Genomic DNA, 19,847 nt, shown 5'->3' with positions numbered 1-19,847 from the left:
CTGTGAATCCTAATAAAATTATATCTGCTTTAACGGGATTTCAATTAGTGCGTGGATTAACGCGGAGGGCACCGCCGGGTAGGAGGGAAACCCTCGCAGGGAGCCGCCCTGGACACGGCTTGGCCCCGGAGTGTGGGAGCAGGCTGCCGGCCGCCAGGCCCAGTCCCCGTCCTTGGGCGTCAGTTCGCTTTCTCCTCTTCAGATTTATAACTGGCGAGAAAGTACTGGCCTGAGCTGGCGGTGACTTAAAAATATCTCTCCCGCCGGCCCTGTGGTTATTAAGTGTGTCTTTCCTGCCTCGCCGGGGGCGACTCCCCTCCCCCAGCCGCCGCTCTGCGGGCGGGCGGGCAGGCGGTGGCCACGGGGACACTTCCCCAGCGCTCTGCCCCGGCCCTGTGGGGGTGGAGCGGCTGAGGCTGCAGGTTGGGGGCGGGGAAGGAGCTTGCACACTGCCCGCTCCGTCCGGTGGGTGGGTCACTGGCTGCGTTGAGAAGGGGTGCTCCCCCCAGGCCTCCTGAGCAGCCCCCCCAGCAGGTGGGGTCACTGCTGCCCGCCCAGGTCCCCCGAGCCTGCGTTTCCAGGCTGCACTGGGGCAGGGGGTCGCCCCCTGGGCCTTTGTCTTCCTTGCTGTGAGTGTGACCACGTGGTTTTGGCCATGAGGGTTGTGTGAAGGCTCCAGGCCTGTGTCCCGCCTGGCTGCTTCCTGACCCCGCAGCTGGCTGGCCCCCATGCAGGGGGGACTCGGGGAGCACTGGAGGGGGCTTCAGGGCCACGTGCCCCCATCCCTGGAGGCCCCACTGGGCCCCGGGACGCGGGAGCCCTATTGTGCCGCTGGGCCGTGAGAAGCCGGGAGTGGAATCCGATTTGGAAATCCGGCCTGGCGGGCTGGGAAGGACCCCAGGTCCTGTGCTGGGACCCGGATAGCCGTCCACACCCGCGCAGGATTTAGTGAAGGAGAAAGGGCTGGATGAAGCGAAGGGCTTTTGTTTGCTTTATGCATCTTGTGTGTGGATCTCCAAATGGCCCATGTGCCAACTTCGTTCCCATGCCCAGGGACGGCCTGGACAGTGGTGCTTCCCCTGTGCCAGCCAGTGCAGCGCGGCGCCGGGATCCAGCTCCCGGGGCCGAGGGGCTCCTGGTGGCCGCCCCTGCCGCCCTTCAGGTCCGCAGCCAGCATGTGCCTGCCTGCCACCAGCTTGCTCCCCCGGCTGTGGGGCTTGATGGTGATGGCACAGCGTCGTTCAGTAACCTTGTGGCCAAAAGGTGCTGGGAAGTGTTTGGCACCGTCTTCTGAGCCCAGCGTGAGATCCCTCTCTCCTGCAGATGGTCGGGAGGCAAAGCTGTGAACCTCGGGGAAGGGAGGAAACCCGGGGTTTGATCTGGAGGTGGCCCGGCCCCTCCCTCTCTTCCGGTCCTCCTGGGGTGTCCCCAGGGGCGAGCTCCAGCCAAGTGCTCTGCCGCCCTGCTCTGGATGGCTTGCTGCCCTTCCCCGTCCTGGAGTGTCCCCCAAGGCCTGCTGTTTGGGCTGCAGGTCTCTCCCTTGGTGGACAGCAGAGCAGACCACAGGACCCCTCGGAGGGGGAAGGACTTCCTGGTGTGGAAATGCCCCCTCAAAGCTCCCCAGTGGGATTTCTGTTTGCTGCTGGTGGTGGGGAGAGATGCGTTTTTGTAAATAGCTCATTAACTCCGTGAGGCAGCCTGCCCTCTGCAGCAGTTACCCACACTAAGTAGGTGTGAAAGAGCAACTTTCCCAGTGCCAGGGCCGTGCCCACCCTGCGCCAGAGTGAGTGGGGGAGCCGCACATCAAAGGCTGCGCCCGGTGTGGGCTTGGTGCTGCCACCATGGCTGACGGGCCCTCTGCTGCGGGGCGCTGGTTTCTATAGGAAGGAGTACCCAGGTCACGTGGCAGCCCCAGCACGTTAGGCGGTGCCGCGCCGGGGAGCGGCCCTGTGTGCCCGCGCACACCCCAGGCGCCGCCGCGGCCCCCCTCGCCAGGAGCCGGCGTTCAACAGCCCGCACAGGCAGGACAGGACGGAGAGGAGGCTGTTAGAATAACATGGGTGAAGCTAAAAATACCCCTCAGAAACACACATAAAAAAGCCAAATCCAACAACAGAACGAGCTAAAAATATTCCAGGCTTTGGCAAGGCGCACCGAGTTAAATAAATTATCCGAGAGCCATTCATGGGAGCGAGTTGACTTTCTCTCTTACGGGAACTTGGTTCAAGCTAATAAAAATAATAATTTACTAGCCACTGGGCTTTGCATGAGTTTAAATTTAATTGGTGGGGCTTCTGGCATTTGTCACTTCTTGGCGATTAGTGGGCTTGCCCTGGCCTGGGGCGGAGAGGAGGGGCGCCGAGGCGAGAGCCCCTGGCAGCGAGGGTCTCTGCCCCACGAGGCAGGTGGAGGCGGCTGTCGGGGGGCTGGTCGGGGCAGGCAGGAGGGGAGCGTGTGAGGCCGGCCTGTTTTAATTTGATGAATGATGGTGCACCTTGCCCAGTGTGTTTTAACAATCAAGATACACTCCAGCAACTTGATAGGATGTTCACTGTCAACTTGCATATGTCAGCGGCGCAGGCTGCAAGCATAAGTAACTGCCCGCGTGTGCACACACCGCTCGGCCTCTGCACGCCTTGGGGTGGGGCCCACAGGGGGCAGCAGTGAGGACCCCATGCTCCGGGGCCTTCCGGGTCTGCCCACCCAGGCCCAGCCTCCTTCCTGACCAAGGCCCACTTGGGAGTCGCCCCAGGCCAGGGCCTGGCCTCGGGGGTGGCCAGTAGGTAGGGGCCGCCACGGCCCTGGGATTCCATCCTTGACCTGGCATGGGGGTACAGGAAAACCACCTCTTGCACTTTGTCTCCCCAGGGCTGTTCGTGAGCCAGAAGCCCCTAAGCCCCAACAGGCCCTCTTGCCTGGTGGACGACTCCAGTTCTCAGAATGCCCCGGGCCTGCTCCGGGGTCTGAGCTGGGTCCCATCTGTCTCTCTGTCCATCACTGCCCCCCCCCCCAAGCCAGGTCCTGGGTGAAGGGCCTGGCTGTTCTTACCCTGAGTATCTGAGTACAGACCCTGATGAAGGGAGCCCCACAGCATCGTGTGTGTCCCCCAACTAACCCTAGCCAGACTCACTATCCCCAGCAGGCCCCGATCGGTTGGTGGGATTGACTGCTTTGTGAATGCACAGCCAGTGGCCACAGAGGCCCTGGGGGCTTCCCGCTCCTCCCTGTCCACTGGCCCTGGGGTAGGTGCCCCTGGCCCCGGGGTGTTGGCACAGCTGTGGTGTGACTGGCAGTCCCAGGCAGGACTCCGGCACCCCTCAGTCTGGTGAAGGGCCTCGACCGGGCTGTGCTGTCCGCTGACGTTTTTATGGGATAATATACCGTCTAGATCATGCAGGCCTATTTGTCAGTGGGCTGCCCCTGTTTGTGGTCATATATAATATTCCCGCCTCCCACGGCCCTGCTGGCCCTGCTGCCTGAGGAACACGGGCTGGTAGGTGTGGGCTCAGAGGTGGTGGCGGCAGCGGAGGGGGGCCCACACCCAGGCCTGGCCCTGAGGTGGGTGCCAGGCCGGCCAGAGCCTGACCCTGGGTGGGGGTGACTGGGGCTGGTCTTGTGAGCAGTAGAGGGGCAGCTAATGCGGCCTGCGTGGGGAGGGGGCTGGTCTCCCGCCCCGTCCTTCCCCCATGTTCACCCTGCAACCAGTGCAGAGTCTGGGGGACAACTGGCTGGGGGTGTCACTGCTCCCCATGTGCCCTGGGGGCTGTAAGTGGCCCCTCCCCACCCCTGTGCAGGGAGAAGCTTCTGGAAGTGGGGAAGCAGTGGAGGTGAATGTGTGATGCTGCCTTGGGGGGCCCCCGTCAGAACGGTCAGCAGCAGGGCGCAGGGGTGAGGTGCCGCTTTGCTCTCTGGCGCTTCAAGGACTTCCCTTCGACTTCTGCCGTGGCTCAGGGGTCGGGTCACTGGCCAGGCTGGACACGGCACCCCTAGTCTGGGAGCAGTGGTGCCGGAGACCCCGGGGGTGGGGGACTGTCCTGTGGGATCTCCTGGTGCTGTGGACACCTGAGCTGTGCCCCTGTCCTGGGCCAGTCAGTATTACGGGGGTCCTCCTTTCAACCCTGCTTGCATGGACCCTGGGGCCCACAGCTGGCCTCCCAAGACAGCTCCTCTGTCCAGGAAGCACCTGCCCACCTCCGCTTCTTGCCACCTGCTCTGTCCTTCAGCCGCCAGCTGCCAGCCCGAGGGAGTGGGCTCAGCCCCTTTCCCTCAGTGAATCCACTGACCTGTGCTGGGACCAGTTACAGGCCCTGCTGACCCAACCATGTGGACTCCAACACCACAGTCCACTTAGCACCCTCTCCCAGTACCTGCTGCAGACCTGGCCAGGTGACCCTGCCATCGTTGGAGTCCCGAGGTACTGAGCTGGGCCCCAGCTCTGGCGGCACCCGGGGTCATGCCCTTTCAGGGTCCCCCACTCAGGAGTCCGTGGCCCCTCCCCCAGAGCATGTCCCCTGGCCTGACCCTGCACCTTTGTGTGTTCACGGGGCTTCCTTGGACCTTCAGGCTGCCCTCTCAGTGCCCACCCCCGTCTGGGACAGCCTGGCAGCAGGCTGTCTTGGGGGTGTCTTGTATGCTCGTACCCCAGGCGGGGCCAGGATGGGGTGGCCCCGTGCATACCTGTGGGTGTGGGAGGCCCTGATGCTGTCCTGCAGGTCACCGCCACCCTGCTGGTAAGAGGTAGGCAGAGCTGAGGTGGGAAGGGGCAGAGCCAACCATGACTAGGAGCGGGGGTGTGGGGCAGGGAGGACTTGGGTCTCCCGCAGGGTCTTGAGGTGTCAGAGCTGAGCTGACCCCCAGGCCGTGCCCCTCTGGTGAGAGCCACACACAGCCATAGGCCATGGGGTCCACCATGGGTTTGGTGTGCACGGCTGCCTCGTCCTGAGCCACAGGAGGAGGTGGGGCACGACTGTGGCCCCCCAGGACACACTGGGTCTGCACAGGCGTGTCCAGCCAGTCGCTGCATGGGCACCTGTGGACAGTCTGCCTGGAAACCGGGCACTTTTTGAGCTTTTTACAACCCTTTGGGTATCCTAAAAATAACCTTTTAATTTACTTTAAATTAATGTTAGAATTAAATCTAAATTAAATTGCAACATATCCATAGACGAATCCTTAAAAGCCCCCAAGAAGTGTGAAGCCAGTGCAGGGCTCCGGCCGGGGTGGTGGCAAAGCTGCAGGAGCAGGGCAGCAGTGGGCTCTCCAGGCCTGGAATGGTCCAGGTGGCTCGGCGGGGCTCCAGAGCTCTGGGCCCTGACCCCCTGGTGGTTGGGGTATCCCTGGCGGCCGCCTCCCTGCAGGCTCCCTCCTCTCTGGGCCACCTGGCTCCCCGGGGTCCCCTCCCTGCCCTGTGCTCTGGTTGGGACAACCTCAGGGCTTTGCCCTAGCCCACTGCGGTCATGGAGCAGACGGGGAGCCACGGTGTGTGTGTCAGCCAGTGGGCTCTCGGGCCTTGGCTCCTGCTGGGTTCTGCTCCTTGGAGGAGGCCCGTCCTCACTCAGTGTGCAGTGGGCGCATAGGGCTTCTTGGAGCTGTCTCAAGCCCCAGCACAGGCACAGCTGCCCCTGCCCAGGTGCGGGAACACCCTGGGACCCAGCCACCACAGCCTGCTGTGAGGCCTGGCTCGGGTTCAAGGCTCATGGCAGCCACTGGTCCTCTGCCCTGGACACGTGACACTGGGCCCTCCCCATGCCCTCCTTCCCCGGTCGGATCACCTGCTAGCCTGGCTGCCAGGGAGTGGCTCACAGGACAGGGCCTGATGGAGCTGCCAGTCTTCCTGTGGGGTCGTCCGTCCCTGGCGCTGCTGCTGGGCCCCAGAAGCCCCTCCTGCTCAGGGGAGCTCAGGTCTCCTGCAGAGCCATCTTTGGAGACCAGCGGGAACAGGTGGCTCCACACTGCAGCCAGGCAGGCCCACTGCCCTCATTGCACAGGTGCGCTCTTGTTGGGCCCTGTCCCCCCGACCCCTAGGTGGGAAACACCTGTGCTGACAGACTGTCCCTGAGCCAAGCAGGCTGGCAGTGGGCAGTGCTGACCGGGGACGGGGAGTGAGGCATGATGGCCCCTTGCTTCTGGCTGTCCCATGTCTACCCTCCTCCCCGTCTCCCATGCACACCCTTGCGAGATCTGACACCTTGTCAGTCAGTCATGCAGTATAGGGCCACTGGATAGAGTGGAATTCTGGGACAGGGAGCTAGGCAGGAGAAGGGACTTGGCCACAGAGGCTTGGGGTGAGCCCTGTCCAGTGTGGTTGCTGGTCCTCAGGTCACAGCGCACCCCCACCAGCCCTGTTCCCAGACATAGTGCGGGGGCGGCCCAATGGCCAGCAGCGGTCCAGGCCGGAAGGGGCCTTTGTTCCCTGGGGGACTGGCTGTGGCCATTTGCAGAGGGAGCCGTCTTGGGCTGCAGGCCTGGACACGTGCGTTGGTGGGTCAATAGGCAACCGACCCACACCTGCCTCTGCTTCTTCGGCCCCATGGCCGCCACCCTCCCCAGGTCCTAGGAACCCCCCTCTTGTGCTGGGTGGGGTGGGGAAGGCTGGCAGAGTGAAGCACTGCCCCCACCCAGCTGCTCTGCCTGGGGTGCTGCCCCGCTCCACCCCTTTCCAGAGTCGTGTGTGTGTTCACAGTGTAGGCCCATCCTCCCGTGTCTGGACCAAGCTGGCACTGCAGCCTGGTGTCTGAGGTGCTGACGTGACAGCCCCACGGCCTGCAGTGCCTGCAAGTGTGTGACTACAGCGGCCCCACTTGCTGCCCCCACCCGAGGGAACCAGGCCCTTGTCCGACTCTCCTCTCCTTGTCTCAGTCCTGGGGTAGTGGTGGCTTGCCCGTGTCCTGTCCTCACTGCCGCCAGCGTTTCCACACTGGCTGGTCACACTTAGCCACAATTTTCTAATGGCTGGAATGGTGCTTCCTGTGGAACGTCAGGGTCTTCTGGAAGGTTCTCCAGGGTCAGCGCAGGGCTTCCCAGACTGCCCTTGTCCCTGGGCCAGGCCCTGCGGCTCCACATTCCTGGCCTCCCCTCCTGCCGTGCTGCAGTTCCTGTTCTGCCTCCCACCCCCTCTGCTTGTCCAGCTGCCTGCCCTGGCTCTGGACAGGGCTGGGCTTAGGCACCTCAGACACCCCCAGGGCCATGGTGACAGCCGCCTGCCCATGTCCAGCAAGGGCCTCGAGGGCAGAGCTGGACAGGCTGCTCAGGGCCGATGGGGGCCACAGGCCTGTGGGGACAGAGGGGGCTTGGTGGAGTCCCAGCACCCTGGACTCTTGGGGCCGAGTGGGCACGAAGGCCAGGGGCAGGCCAGTGAGGAGGGGAACCCGGGGTCTGGGTCTCCCCAGCAGCTCCCAAGCCCCGCCCCCTCGCAGGGCCAACCCCAGGTCAGCATCTTGCTGGAAGCCACAGTGGCGGGCCTGGCCGCGTCCTCCCTCCGGTTCCTGGGAATGAGAGGAATGTGGGTCGGGCCCTGGTGGGCTGGGACACTTCCTGCCGCCGCCTCTGCTGCTCAGCTCCCTCTGGGCACCCCCAGCCCTGCCGAGCCGGGCGTCCAGCTGTCCCTGCCCCGGCCGCCCCGTGTCCGTCTTCTGGGGAGGCTGCAGCCAGAGCTGGTGCTGAGGGAAGAGGGGAAGGAGGCTGGGAGCTGGCGCGGGTGGCAAATGCCGCACCAGCCGCGCAGCCAGGGAGCCGGTGCCAGCAGCCGTCAGCTGGGCTTCCGGAAGCAACAGGAGCAGCCTGGGAAGGGACTCGCTTCCCGGGAGCCTCGGCCGACGTCTCTACAAGGCTTTTTTTTTTTTTTTTTTTACAACCCATTTCACAGCTTCCAGAGGGGGAGGTCTCCGTGGCTCACTTAACTCAAAACAAATGCCTGTTGCTGTGGGAGCCAGCGCTGGCGTCCCCTCGTGGAGCGGGGCACCTGTGCGGCCCCTGCCAGAGACTGGGCCTCTCAGGGAGGGTCTCCTGGGAACAGGTGGCCAGGAGCAAGGGAGGACCCGCAGTTCCTTGTGCCCAGTTCCTGGACTAGAGCTTCCTCAGGTGGCACTGGGCTGCCCCACACCTGCGGGCCACCTATGGGCGAGCGCCAGGGCCCTGGCCTCCCTGGAGGGGAGCTGCACTCGCTGAGCCGCTCGCCCTGGTGGGGGGTGGTTGCCATGGTCCTCCTGGCATGCTGGCTTCCACGCAGGTTTTCTCAGCCAGACCAGCGCCTGGTCCAGGGCCCCACGATGTCCTGGGCAGAGCTGAGTGGCCTTGGAGCGCCCCGTCTCCAGAGCCTACAGGCCCTGGGGGCTGGTACCCAGCACAGAACAGCCTGTCCTATGGCAGCAGTGAGCTGCCCCCAGTCCCAGCATCAGGTACCTATCGTTGGGTGGCAAGCCCTGGGGGCATGGTGCACACTGGAGGGGCTCCCACCCAGCCTCTTGCTTCATCCCCTCTTTGTCAGCCTGGGGTCTTGACGGTGCCCTGCTGGGGGAATGCACCGGGACGTGCCTGGGGTTCCCAGGCTCTGGTTACCACAGCACCCAGCAGGCAAAGCCCACTGCCAAGAGGATAGAGCCTTCGGCCCAGTTCCCAGCTGGACTTGGCCCGCGTGGCTCTGCCCTGGCCAGGGCCCAGGCTGCACTTGGCTGGTGCAGGCTGTCCCTGCACTGGCTCCATCTGGGACTGGGACTTTGCAGGTACAGGTGAGCTCGTTCTGGGGGATTCCTGAGCCAGTGGACCCCTCCCCTGCTGCCCACTGAACTGCTACCCCCTTGGCAGGGCCCTGTGGATCTGGGACTCTGAGGGCCTGAACTAAGCTGGCAGCCCCCAAGGTGCCGACCAGGCAACTTAGTGAGCCTCGTGGGGTCTTGGCATGGCCGTGTGTGGCGTGAGGACGCTGCAGGGGCCTGTGGGCCTGTGCCCAGGATAGCACCATGTTGCCTGCGTGGGGTGGGCCTGGGCTTCCTGTGGCTTTGCTCATCGGTTCCCAGCAGGAGAGGCAGAACGTAGGGTAGCCCCCAAAGGCAGGGGTCCCCAGCGACCCTCAGAGGGTCCCGCAGGTCAGGAGGAGCAGGCGTGGATCAAGGCAGGGAGGGAAGACTGAAGCACCAGGTGGGATGGAGGGCCAGCTGGGGTCTTATACCCCCCAAGGCGAGGACTCTGGCGTGGGGGTGCTTCTGGGCCTCAGGCTGCCCCCATCCTGTGCCTCCGTCCCCCTGTTGGCCCTGCCTGTGGGAGCCCTGAAGGTGCAGAGTTCTCAGGCCGGCTGGTCGGTTGGGAAAATCGCTTCTGCAGACCGTCTCCTGGACTCAGCTGCTTCCCAGCGTCCCCAGGAGGAGCAGTCGGCGGGCGGGACTTCCCTGGGAGGGGCGTGGGCGGCAGCCCGGGGGACAGGGCGGGCCTGGGTGGGGCTCACACTGTGTCCAGCTCATCCCCCAGGCATGACCCCCAGGGGTTCCCGACCCTCCATCCCAGGCCCAGGCTCTCCTCCCCTGGCTGGACGCCTGCCGTCTGGAAAGTCCCTGGCTCCTGGGTGCCTTCCCTGAGTGCCGGGCCAGTGCCACACCCAGCCTGCCGGCCGACCAGCGGACCACTGCTTCCTCTTCCTACTGACGGCCCTGGCCAGCGCCCTGGCCCCTTTGTGGCTGTGGCTGGGAGAGAGCCCCCTGCTTGGGCCCACATTCCCACAGGCCGGGGTGGCGGGCTGGGAGCTGGCACAGCGCGGTGGCTGCTGCCAGAGTCCCCTGGGGTAGCCCCTCCCTGCCCGGCTTCCCTGGCCTTGCCACCTCCCTGCTGAGTCACCGCCTGTCTGGGAAGCTCCCGGGGCGGGCTGAATGAGGCCTCTCCCCTGAATCCCAAATGCAGGACTCCCTGGCGGGAACAGCTGCCCTGACTCACCTTGGGCTGGGCCCTCAGCCTCTGTCCTGCAAGCGTCCTGGGCTTTCTAATGGGGTGCCCTGGTGTGCAGCCCAGACCACCCACGGTGCACAGCTGGTCACCATGGCAACCCTGGAGGCTCTCGTGGCCTGGCCTTAGCTGCTGGCTTCGGGCACACAGCGGGCCGGTGGGCAGGCTCCTGTGCCACCAAGGAGGGATGACGAGAGCCCCAGCTGGGCCACGGAGGGATGAGCAGCTGCAGCTCGGGTCACTCTGGTCACTGGCCAGCCCTGCGGACACGCAGGCAGCAGGTCCACTTGGCTTGAGTGGCCATCCCCCACTTGCTTGGTCTGTGCCCCAGCTCAGTTGCACATGAGGGTCCCAGCTCGGAGAGGGTCCAGCCCTTCCCTGCTGAGTCCCAGTGGCATCCCCAGGCCATGGGGTGGGGATGTATACCTGAGGGCAATGCATGGCCGCCCCCTCGGCCTGGGGGTCAGGTGCTCTGTCTGCGAGGAGGAGGCCCACCGGCCCTGAGTGTTTGGCGAGTCGATGGTCATGGTTGGTGGTGGCTGAGTAATGCACTGGTGGTCATGGCTAGCAGAGACGGCACACCGGCTGCTGGCAGTGGCCTGGTCAGCGGTGTGGTTAGTGATGCGATGGTGGTTGTTGGTGGTGCCTTTTGTGCTGTTGCTCTTGGTTCTGCAGCAGCAGCAGGGAGGTGCAAGGGGCTCATGCCAGGGGTGTGAAGGGTTCAGGCTGGGGGCCGTGGCTTCCCGCTCACTCTGCCTCCATGTCCACAGCTGGCAGCCGTCTGATGGGAAGCTCTCCGGCATCCTCATTCATGGGCGGCTTCCTCACCGGCAGCCTGGGCGCCACGGCCTCCACGCACGCTAGCGGCCCCACCTCGTCCCCCCCGGAGCAAGCCTACCGTGGCCCCCACCCCACGCCCTCCCAGATCTGGTTCTCCCACCCCCACGAAGGTGAGTTGCTGGTTGGCCACAGTCCCGTCTGGGAGTCTCTGTGGGCTGTCTGCCTTCGGCGGGTGGGGTGGGAGTTGGTGGGAAATAGGGCAGGCTGGGCAAGGCAGTGGTCCGGGCCAGATGTGCACTCCAGATGGGCAGGCAGAAAAGGCCCGGGGAGGCCGGGAACTGTGCCGCACAGCTGGGCCACGCCCTCACCCCCAGACCCGGCAGGCAGGGGCTCCAGATGGGCCTCTGGGTGTGTGGTGGGTGTTGGGCTTGCGCAGCCCTGGGCCACTGGACCCTGCCAGACTCTGGGGAGGTAGCTGCTGCTAGGCTGTGTGGCCTGAGGAGGAGGAGGGAGGGCGAGCCCTGGGGCTTGGCTCCCTGCTGTGGGGGTCAGCACCTGGTGGCCCCTACCAGCTGGCATAAGGAGAGGTGATTCCAGTTGGCAGTGGGCACGCAGGGCGTCCTGTTCCTAGCACCTGGTGCTGCCTTAAGTCCCTGAGTGCTGCTGGCAGGCGCCTTAGAGAGATGACTGCCTGGGTCCCAGCGCTGCTGGGAGTCACAGGTGCTCGCTCTGTCCTCAAGGCCAACAGGTAATGGGCAGCAGGAACTGTTCAGACACTCAAACCGGGGTGGGGGGAGTGCCCCCTTGTGCAAATGGGGTCCCCAGCCTAGACCCGCCTGCACCCCTCAGAGCTCTCCTGGTGTGCTCCCTCCATCCCCAGCCAGCCCCTAGGTGTTCCATGGGGGCAGTGGGGGGTGGCCACCCAGCTGCAGGGCACAGGGACCCTGAGGCCCTTAGGCTTGTGCTGAGCCTGGGCAAGGCTGTGTCACTGCGTTCCCTGCTTCCTACCAACAAGGAGGGGGCTGTGGGTGGGTAGCACCAACTGCCCTGGAGCCCCTGCCCCGCCCCCACCCCTAGGGGTTCATGGGCAGAGTGGTGGCCCCTAGCCCATGTTTCCTGGGTGCCAGTGGCTGCCTTGGCAGGGTCGCTCACTGTTCCCTGAGGGTCTGTGGTTGACTGCTTCTGTCTTCCCCTCCAGCCCTGGGGCGCCCACCTGCTGTGGGTGAGGGCCACGCAGCCCTGGGTGCCTGCCTGCCTGCCGTGGGTGAGGGCCGAGCAGCCCTGGACTTCTGAGGGGTGGGGTGGGGGATGCCAAGGCCTGACCATGGCTCTCCCTGACTCAGCCCCCAGAGTTGCCCACAGGCCCTGGACTGTCCATGTGGAGTCCAGACCTAGAGCTTGCCTTGGAGGAGGCGGCAGTAGCAATAGCTAGGGGAGGCCCTGCCTGGCTGAGCCCCACCTGACGGTGTCACAACCTTGGCAACCAGGCACACTCAGTCCCTCAGTCCCATTTGGTAGTTGTGTCTTGGTTTACAGCTCCTACCGCCCTCCACGGGGCTCCCCCAGCTCCGCCCTCTGCTGTCTGCAGCCACGTGGTGCAGCCGGGCGGTGCGGCCAGTGGGGGGGCAGGCGAGCGGCGCAAGTGGCAGGCTGGCGGGCTGCCCTGGCACTGTGCCTGGCTGCTAGTTTGACTGGATGCCAGCTGGCTCCCGCGTGCCAGCGCCCGCTTCTGGGCTGTGTGTGTGTGCAGGATGAGGGGTGGGGTGGATGGGGGCACGCGACATGGCCTGAGAGGAAGCTGCAGGCATGGTGGGCTGCCTGGGCGTCCCCCTCCCAGGCCTGGCCCCTCTTGGCCCAGCCTCCTTCCACCACTGCCGCTCCACCCCCACCCACGCACAGCCCGCAGGAAGGCAGGTGTCCAAGGAGGCCAGCTTGCCTTCCTCCCAAAATTGAGGCAAGAGCAGGGGCCCTGGTTGGCGGGGGTAGGCCAGGTGACCCCAGCCCAGGCAGGGCCTCCCGCCAGTCGAAGAACCCCCTGGCCATGTGCAGGGTAGCCTCCAGGATGCCTCCTACAGCAGCTGAGGGTTCAGGGAGGGGTGCCAGACTGCCCGGAACATCTGTCCTGGGGCGGGGCCTGCCTGGCTGCCCAGCTCACACACGATGTGGAGTGGGCGGGGTGACCCACTGTCCGGCCAGCTCGGGTGGGGTCAGGCCTGGGTGTGGGCCCCTCCACCTCCTGCCCCAAGGTCCGGGCCTGGCTGAGACCACCCACAGGAACACTGAAAGGGGATTCTGTTCCTGGGGGGCTGGGGAGGGCAGGGCTGCTGAGCCCACAGCTGGGGCTCTTCCTCCTCCTCGTGGTCTCCTGTGCCACCCGGGGGAGCCGTGAGTGGCTGTGGGTGCACACGCCAGTGCTGGCTGTCACACCGCCTGCCCTTGTTATAGCCACACCCGCCTCAGGGCCTGGCCATCTTCCAGCGGGACAGGGGCTGCTGGCAAGAGTCCTGAGTGTCCCCTTGGTCCCTTCTGTCTGCCCCTTGGGACCAGCGGGAGCAGACTACGTCTGTGTGGCAGACAGGCCCTCCCCTTCAGACTTACCATGGTGGCAGCGGCTCAGGGTAGGGTTCCATCCTAACCACCAAGGGCTCAGTGCCCCGAGAGTCACGGGAATGAGCTGCCGGTGGCAGGGCCTGAGCCCTGGCCAGTGGGGACCCCAGGGCTGCAGACAGGACGCCAATGGCCCGGGCCTTGGTGGCCAGGCACCTGCAGCTAGGAGCTCACTCCTCCCCACCCACAGGCCACACTGCTTGGATTCAGAATGAATCACGTCAGGTGCCGCTGGCCCTGGTGAAGCTGCCCTCCCCTCCATGTTCCCTGTGGCCTCTGTCCCCTCGGAGGGCTGCTGGCCTCACTCCCGGGAGGGCGGAGCTGACCAGAGGCGGGGCACGGCTGCCTGTCCTGTGTACCTGACCCGAGCTGGTGGGGGTGTGGGCCCCTGGCACCAAGCCCCACGCTGTGTAGAAGTATTAGGGTCGCAGCTTGGTCACTCCTGGCAGTGCCAAGTTATGGGTGTTCAGTTGCTTTCCATGTCTGGAGCCTTGCAGTAGGCAGCAGAGCCCCACCCTCCTGGCCTCGACCAAGCCCTTTCCGGGCTGTGGGGGACTGTTCAGGGCCTGCCTGCTTCCTGGGCAGTTTACTGCTTTGCTTCCAGAGGTAGCTGGGGGAGTCTGCTTGGCCCTGTGGCTGAGGTGGCTTGGGATGAGCTATGGACAAGGAATGCCTGAGCCAGCGCACTGCAGGCCTGTGGGGTGACCTAAAACCTTGGGGACCCCCCTGGCCAGAGCACAGGTGGCCAGTCCTTGGAGCAGCACTTTGTAAGATCTATTTATTTGTAAGAACTGGAGGGAGAGACAGAGTCTTCCATGTACTGGTTTGTTCCCCGGATGGCTGCTGTGGCCATGGCCAGGAGCCCCACTCAAGTCTTACACGTGGGTGCAGGACTCCAAGCAGTTGGGTCAGCCTCTCCTGTCCTCCCAGACTGTTAACTGGAACTCCAACATGAGCCCATAGAGATGCTGAAGCCTGGGTGCTGGGAGCGGGGAAGGGTGGTGGACACTGCCACCTGCCCGCTGGGCTCAGACACAGGACATCCTGGGGGTCCCTCTCAGGGTCTCTTGAGTGCCTGTCCCAGGGTGAGGCTGCCCACTCACCCTGCGGCCTGCTGGCTCTTCTTGTCATGTCCAGTCTGCACTCTGCTCCCATCCTGCACATGGCCAGCAGAGGCGCTGGGCACGCCATGCTGACCACACCCCACGCTGACCACACCCCACACCCCCAGAGCTTGGGTAGTTTCCAGGGGCCTGTGGTCCCACCTTTTCGCCAGTCCAGGTCTGGGGTCCACTGCCTACAGGAGCCCAAGGCCCAGGCTTGAGCCTCCACCCTTCCACCCATCCCTCCCTTCATTCCTTGTCTGGGGGGTGGGCCATGTAGGAACTGGTGCCCAGCTGTCCCTCAAGGCCCTGGGCTGGCAAAGAGGAGTCTGTGACCCCAGCAGCTGCATGGGTGTCCCCCGCCTTGGGGCAGCCCTCCAGGAGCTGGGTCTACCCAGGGGCACGTCCCCCGGGGAGGCCTCTTCCTGAGGCCTGGGATCTGAGCTCTCATCCTTGTTCTCCGTGTGGCCCAGGGCCAGCTTCTCGGGGAGCACCTGAAGTCTCTGGGACACTCTGGACCGGCAGTCCAGCTTGGCCCCCACTCCGGCCTGTCATTCACTGGTGCCCCGTCCCGACTTGGCCACCAGTGGGCTGTTTTTTGTGGAGCCCTTAGCCACACACCTTGTTAAAGGACATCCCCTCAGCACGGCACCAGGGTTCCTGGGTGAAGAACTGTCTGCTGCAGCATTTGTCCACGAGGAAGGTGACGGGTTGTGACAAGACACGCCCTGGGGGTGGCCTGAGAAGCTGGGCCATGTCCAGGAACTTCCGGGGCAGGCCAGCAACTTCTGAGTCCTAGAGTTGATGCCCCAAGTGTCCCTCAGGGCTCCCTTTGAGACTCTGTCCTTGGCGCAGGGCCCTGACCCTTGAGGCACTCCAGCTGGGCCCATGGCCCCATGCACACTGCCCTGCCAGCCCAGCCTGGGTTCCGTATACTGCACTGGCCCCAATTCAGGGGAGCCCCCACCCCTGTTGGACAGACAGCATCAGAATCCAGCCAGCCCCCTCATTCTGGATCCCATTGCGGGGAGCAGTGGGGCTGGCTGGGGGCCTGTGGGAGGGACAGTGATGATGTGGTGGCCTGGGGGAGGGCCAGTCAGCACAGCCAGGGACCTGCCAGATGGTGCAGGAAGGCCTGGAGCTGGGCAGAGTGTCCATTCCATGGACCCTCCCAGACACTCAGGACCGCTTTGTGGTCCTGTCTGGATGCACCTTGCCCAGCAGCCACTAGTGCCGCTTGTCCGTCAGAATTCACGTGATGTGTCTGCAGGGTCGGTCTCCTACGGTGCCAAGTGCTCGGCGGGCTGGGGAGGCCCAGGCGTGGGGGTGCTGGTCTCTGCAGCTGGCTGCCTTTCTCCAGCTCCAGGGTACCCCAGGTTCTCGGGGAGTCTGGCGTCTTCCTTCCTACCCGTGAGCCACTTGGATCACCATGGAAACAGCAACGTTCTCTATGGGCAGCACCGTTTCTATGGAACCCAAAAAGGCAAGTGCCACGTGGGCACCATGGGGGCGGGGTCTGCACAGGTGTACGTGCCCCTGGAGACCCTGCCAGGCAGCCGGGGCAGCGGTGGCATGCTGCAAACAGTCAAGTGCAGGGGCATCCTGGATGTGGGGGAAGGCCCAAGAGACACTGCATCTCCTGGCTGGACCTGGGCTGTGTGAAGTCACAGTGCCCATGGCTGCCACTGGGGAGGGCTGAGGGCTGATGTCCCTAGGTAAGGGGTGCTGACTGGCAGGTGGAGCCAGGGACTGTGGGAGAGCGGAGGGCCAAGGGCCTTTAACCCTTCCCCTGATTGAGCTTCTTCCTTCTCTGCTTTTTAGGGAGCACTCCTGGGTCCCCCCGAGTCAGTGGTCATGGGGTACAGGTTGGGGGCAAGAAGGGACTGAGGGACTCAGGTGGCCCCTTGGCTGGGCCATGGGATGGGGGCACCTCAGGAGGAATGGGCTTCCTGCAGAGGTGGGGTTCCCAGGCATGTCTAGTGTAGGTGGTTACGTTTGCCACCCTGTGGAGGCATCCGGTGTGTGTGGTAAGGGAGGCATGGTAGCCCTGCCTTGACCCCCTTCCCCGTTCTCCCGGAAAGCTGGGTCCCCAGGAGTCATGGTGGGGTCCTCCACTATGTGCAAGCCCTTGTGTGGTCATGGTGACCCTGTGAGCGCCACTCAGCGGAGGGACTTTCAGGGGCTGCAGCCAGGGCTCCTGTCTGTCCTCTGCTCTTCTGCCTACTGGGTGTGCAGCCAGGCTGTGTCCTCGCCCTGCCCTGGGGTCCCTAGAGGACTGTGGCTTTTGCTGGCCCAGCCCCTGGGGTTGGGGGCCAGGACGCCCTGGATGGGGGCAGGTGGCTGACTGGTCCCAGCCCCAGAAACCCAACTCCGAAGCCGGGCCTGGGGCTCCCTCAAGGCAGTGCTGGCCAGCCTCTCGCCTCTCACAATATTGTGGTGCAGCCTTGTCCAAGAACATTATTTGGTTTTGGAAATTGAACTAATTAGGTTTCTCCTGGGCTACCCCTTCCCCTTGTTCCTAATTAGCAGGAAATTGACGAGGAATTTACATGACTGAGGACAGTTTTACAAGTTCCAAATGTTTCTTCTATGCCCACCCCACCCCAGCCCTGGCTGCCCACCCAGCTGGGGCGGGGAGAGGCGGGGAGCCCCTCGCCTGGGGGCCAGGGTGTCCCCGCCCGGGCTGGCTGGGGACTGGGACAGAGTGAGCAGCAGATGGAGCGAAGAGTTTGGCCACAACACCCAGAGCCTGCCCCCCGACAGGGGCAGCCCGGGAGCAGGGTGGAGGGCTGGCTGCCGTGTGCCAGGCACCGCTCCCCTCCCTGTTTGGCACTGTCCCCGAGGTTGTCAGGCTGTTGTCTGGGGCTTCCCCAGTGCGCCACACTCTCTCTGGGGGGTGGGGGCCATATCAGGAAGTGCAGGAGCACCCCTAAGGTCTGCCATGACCCTGAAACTCCATCGCCTGTTGGGACCCTCATGGGCACTGGACCCTCATGGGCACTGGACACCGGGCTAGGGCAGAAGGCAGGATATCATGCACCCCCACTTTCTCTGCACCACGTGCCTTATTGATGTTTCTGGTTTGTTTTTGGAGTGGACGCAACGGCTCCCTGCGTGATGACCCTCGGGTTAGGGGAGACGAGGGCACCCCCCCCAGACTGCTGCTCACCTCTGCTCTTTGGCACACAGATAACTTCTACCTGCGCAACCTGCCCCCCCAGCCCACGCTCCTGCCTGCCAACCACAGCTTTCCTGGCATGGCCCGGGCTGCACCCACCGCCCATCACGTTGGCTCCTGCAGCCGGGACCGGGGCGAGACCGGCTCTCTGCCGAAGGCCCCCAAGGAGTTCGACCGCTTCCTCATCGGCAAAGACAAGGCCAGCCAGGCAGCGGAAAGCAAGGATGAGGACGGTGGCAAGGAGCGGCACAAGCTGGTGTTGCCCGTGCCAGCCGACGGGCACTGCAAAGAGGGCAACACGATGCCCCGTGGGGCCTGTGAGGGCCGCCCCAAGCACCTCGCCTCCTGCCTGCTCAATGCCAAGGTGCTCAATGGCGAGGGAAGCAAAGCTGCGCTGCCCAACTGCGCAGCAGGGGCCATGCTGGGATGGCCAGGCACAGGTGCTGCGCCTTCAGGACGCTGTGCCAAGGAGGCAGCGGTGGTGGGTCCCACCGAGCCAGGGCCCGCCTTCAGCGAGTGCCTGGAGCGCCGGCAGATGCTACACCACGCTGTGTCCTACACGGTGCCCTCCGGCCTGCCCACTGGGCCACCACCTCCCCTCAGCACAGCTGCTGCGGGATCTTTCCCCTGCCTCCAGTTGCACGCTGGCCCAGATGGGCTCTGCCCACTGCAGGACAAAGCCTCCCGGGACCTGAAGGCCAGCGGGCCCACCTTCGTGCCTTCCGTAGGACATCTAACTGACAAGAGCCACCCCTTCCAAGCTGCCGAGGCCTGTGCCGTGGCCGGGGAGGGCAAGGACCGGCGCCCGGGGGGCACGATGGCCCCTGACCACACCACAACATACGGGGTCTCCTACGCCCACCTGAAGGCCGAGGGCAAGGGGGAAAGGCGGCCTGGGGGATTCGAGACCACCCTCAACCCACGGCTAAAGGGTCTGGAGTACCTTGGCGCAGGGGTCCCCGAGGCGGCCTTTCCTGGGCTCCCCAAGAGTGGGCAGGACAAGAGCGGCTACTTCGAGTGGTCTGCCCCCTCGCAGGACTGTGCCAGGTCCAGTCACCAGGACCCACTGGGCGGGAAGGCTGCCCAGGCCTGCTGCACTTTAGACAAGGTGGCCAAGGAGACCCCTGCTGGGGTCCAGAAGGTAGCCCGGATCCGGCATCAGCAGCACTTGGGAGCCCCCGAGGTGGAGCCGACGGCTGCTGGGTGTGAGGTGAAACGCAGGTCCCTGGAGCTGGCTTCGCTGGGCTACGGCGGCCCCCACCTGCCCCCATGGGGCGTGCAGGCCGCTCAGGCCCCTGCTGTGGCGGTGAGCGAGGAGCGCAAGGGCGGAGCCTACCTGGACCCCTTTGGCAGTGGCCTGCAACAGGCTGCCCTCCTGCCCCAGGAGTTGCCCGCCCCCACAGACGAGGTCTCAGCCATGAAGAACCTACTCCAGTATAGCAGTCAGGCCCTAGCCGTGGGCCAGAAGGCCCCCTTTGTAGGCCTGGGAGCCCTCAAGGCCAGCTGTGTCCAGCAGGAGGCCAAGTTCCCAGCCCCCAAGGGCTCTGGCCCAACCGACAGGCCCGACTGTGCCCGCAGCCGGGAGCACGATACCACGCATGGCGATGGGGAGGTGCGGCAGCCCCCAGTGGGGATTGCCGTGGCCCTGGCCCGGCAGAAGGACACCGCCAGCCGATCCGAGTCAGCCTACGGCACCAACACCGGGCGGCAGGGCCGGGCTGCCCCTGGCTTCAAAGGTATGGCCCCTGCCCTTGCCGACCCCACAGGTGCCCTCCCTTGGGGCATCAGCTGTCCAGGTGGGGTCACTGCTGGTCCTCTCGCCCCCATACAGCCGGTGGTGGACCCCGTACAACACACACACTAGACCTGGAAGCCGAGGAGGAAAGAGCACGGCTGTGTGACGACCGCCTGGGGCTGGCCAGCCGTGAGCTGCTGCAGTAAGGGCTGGGCTGGGCAGGGGCCCTGGTGGTGTGGTCTTCAAGCAGGCAGGGCTGAGACCCCTGATTCTTGCAGGGACAGCAAAGACCTTGTGGAATTCGCCCGGATCCACCCATCCAGCAGCTGCCCTGGGGACCTGGCCCCACACCTGCTGATGCAAAGCGGCCAGCTGAGTGGGGACCCAGCCCCCCACCCCCACCCTGCGCACCCACCTTGGCTGCCCCGTACCCGCAGTCCCTCCCTGTGGATGGGAGGACACTCCTATGGTCAGTGTCGGGCCCCTGGGAGCAGGTGCCCCAAAGTGCCCTGGG

At 64.8% G+C, this 19,847-nt stretch overlaps 1 protein-coding gene across 1 annotated transcript in view; it reads left to right on the top strand.

The window, feature by feature from the left end:
• BAHCC1 (BAH domain and coiled-coil containing 1) overlaps positions 1-19,847 on the top strand; it is a 36,023-nt gene that overhangs the window by 4,809 nt on the left and 11,367 nt on the right. Inside the window, exons 3-7 of the mRNA XM_058676718.1 lie at positions 10,701-10,880; positions 15,781-15,903; positions 17,610-19,334; positions 19,430-19,535; positions 19,612-19,802. Of these exons, the coding sequence (XP_058532701.1) occupies positions 10,701-10,880; positions 15,781-15,903; positions 17,610-19,334; positions 19,430-19,535; positions 19,612-19,802 (2,325 nt within the window). The remainder of the gene's footprint in view (positions 1-10,700; positions 10,881-15,780; positions 15,904-17,609; positions 19,335-19,429; positions 19,536-19,611; positions 19,803-19,847) is intronic.

Source organism: Ochotona princeps, chromosome 17 (genome assembly GCF_030435755.1).
Source record: "Ochotona princeps isolate mOchPri1 chromosome 17, mOchPri1.hap1, whole genome shotgun sequence".
Classification (NCBI taxonomy): domain Eukaryota; kingdom Metazoa; phylum Chordata; class Mammalia; order Lagomorpha; family Ochotonidae; genus Ochotona; species Ochotona princeps.
This window is presented reverse-complemented; position numbering and strand designations above follow the sequence as displayed.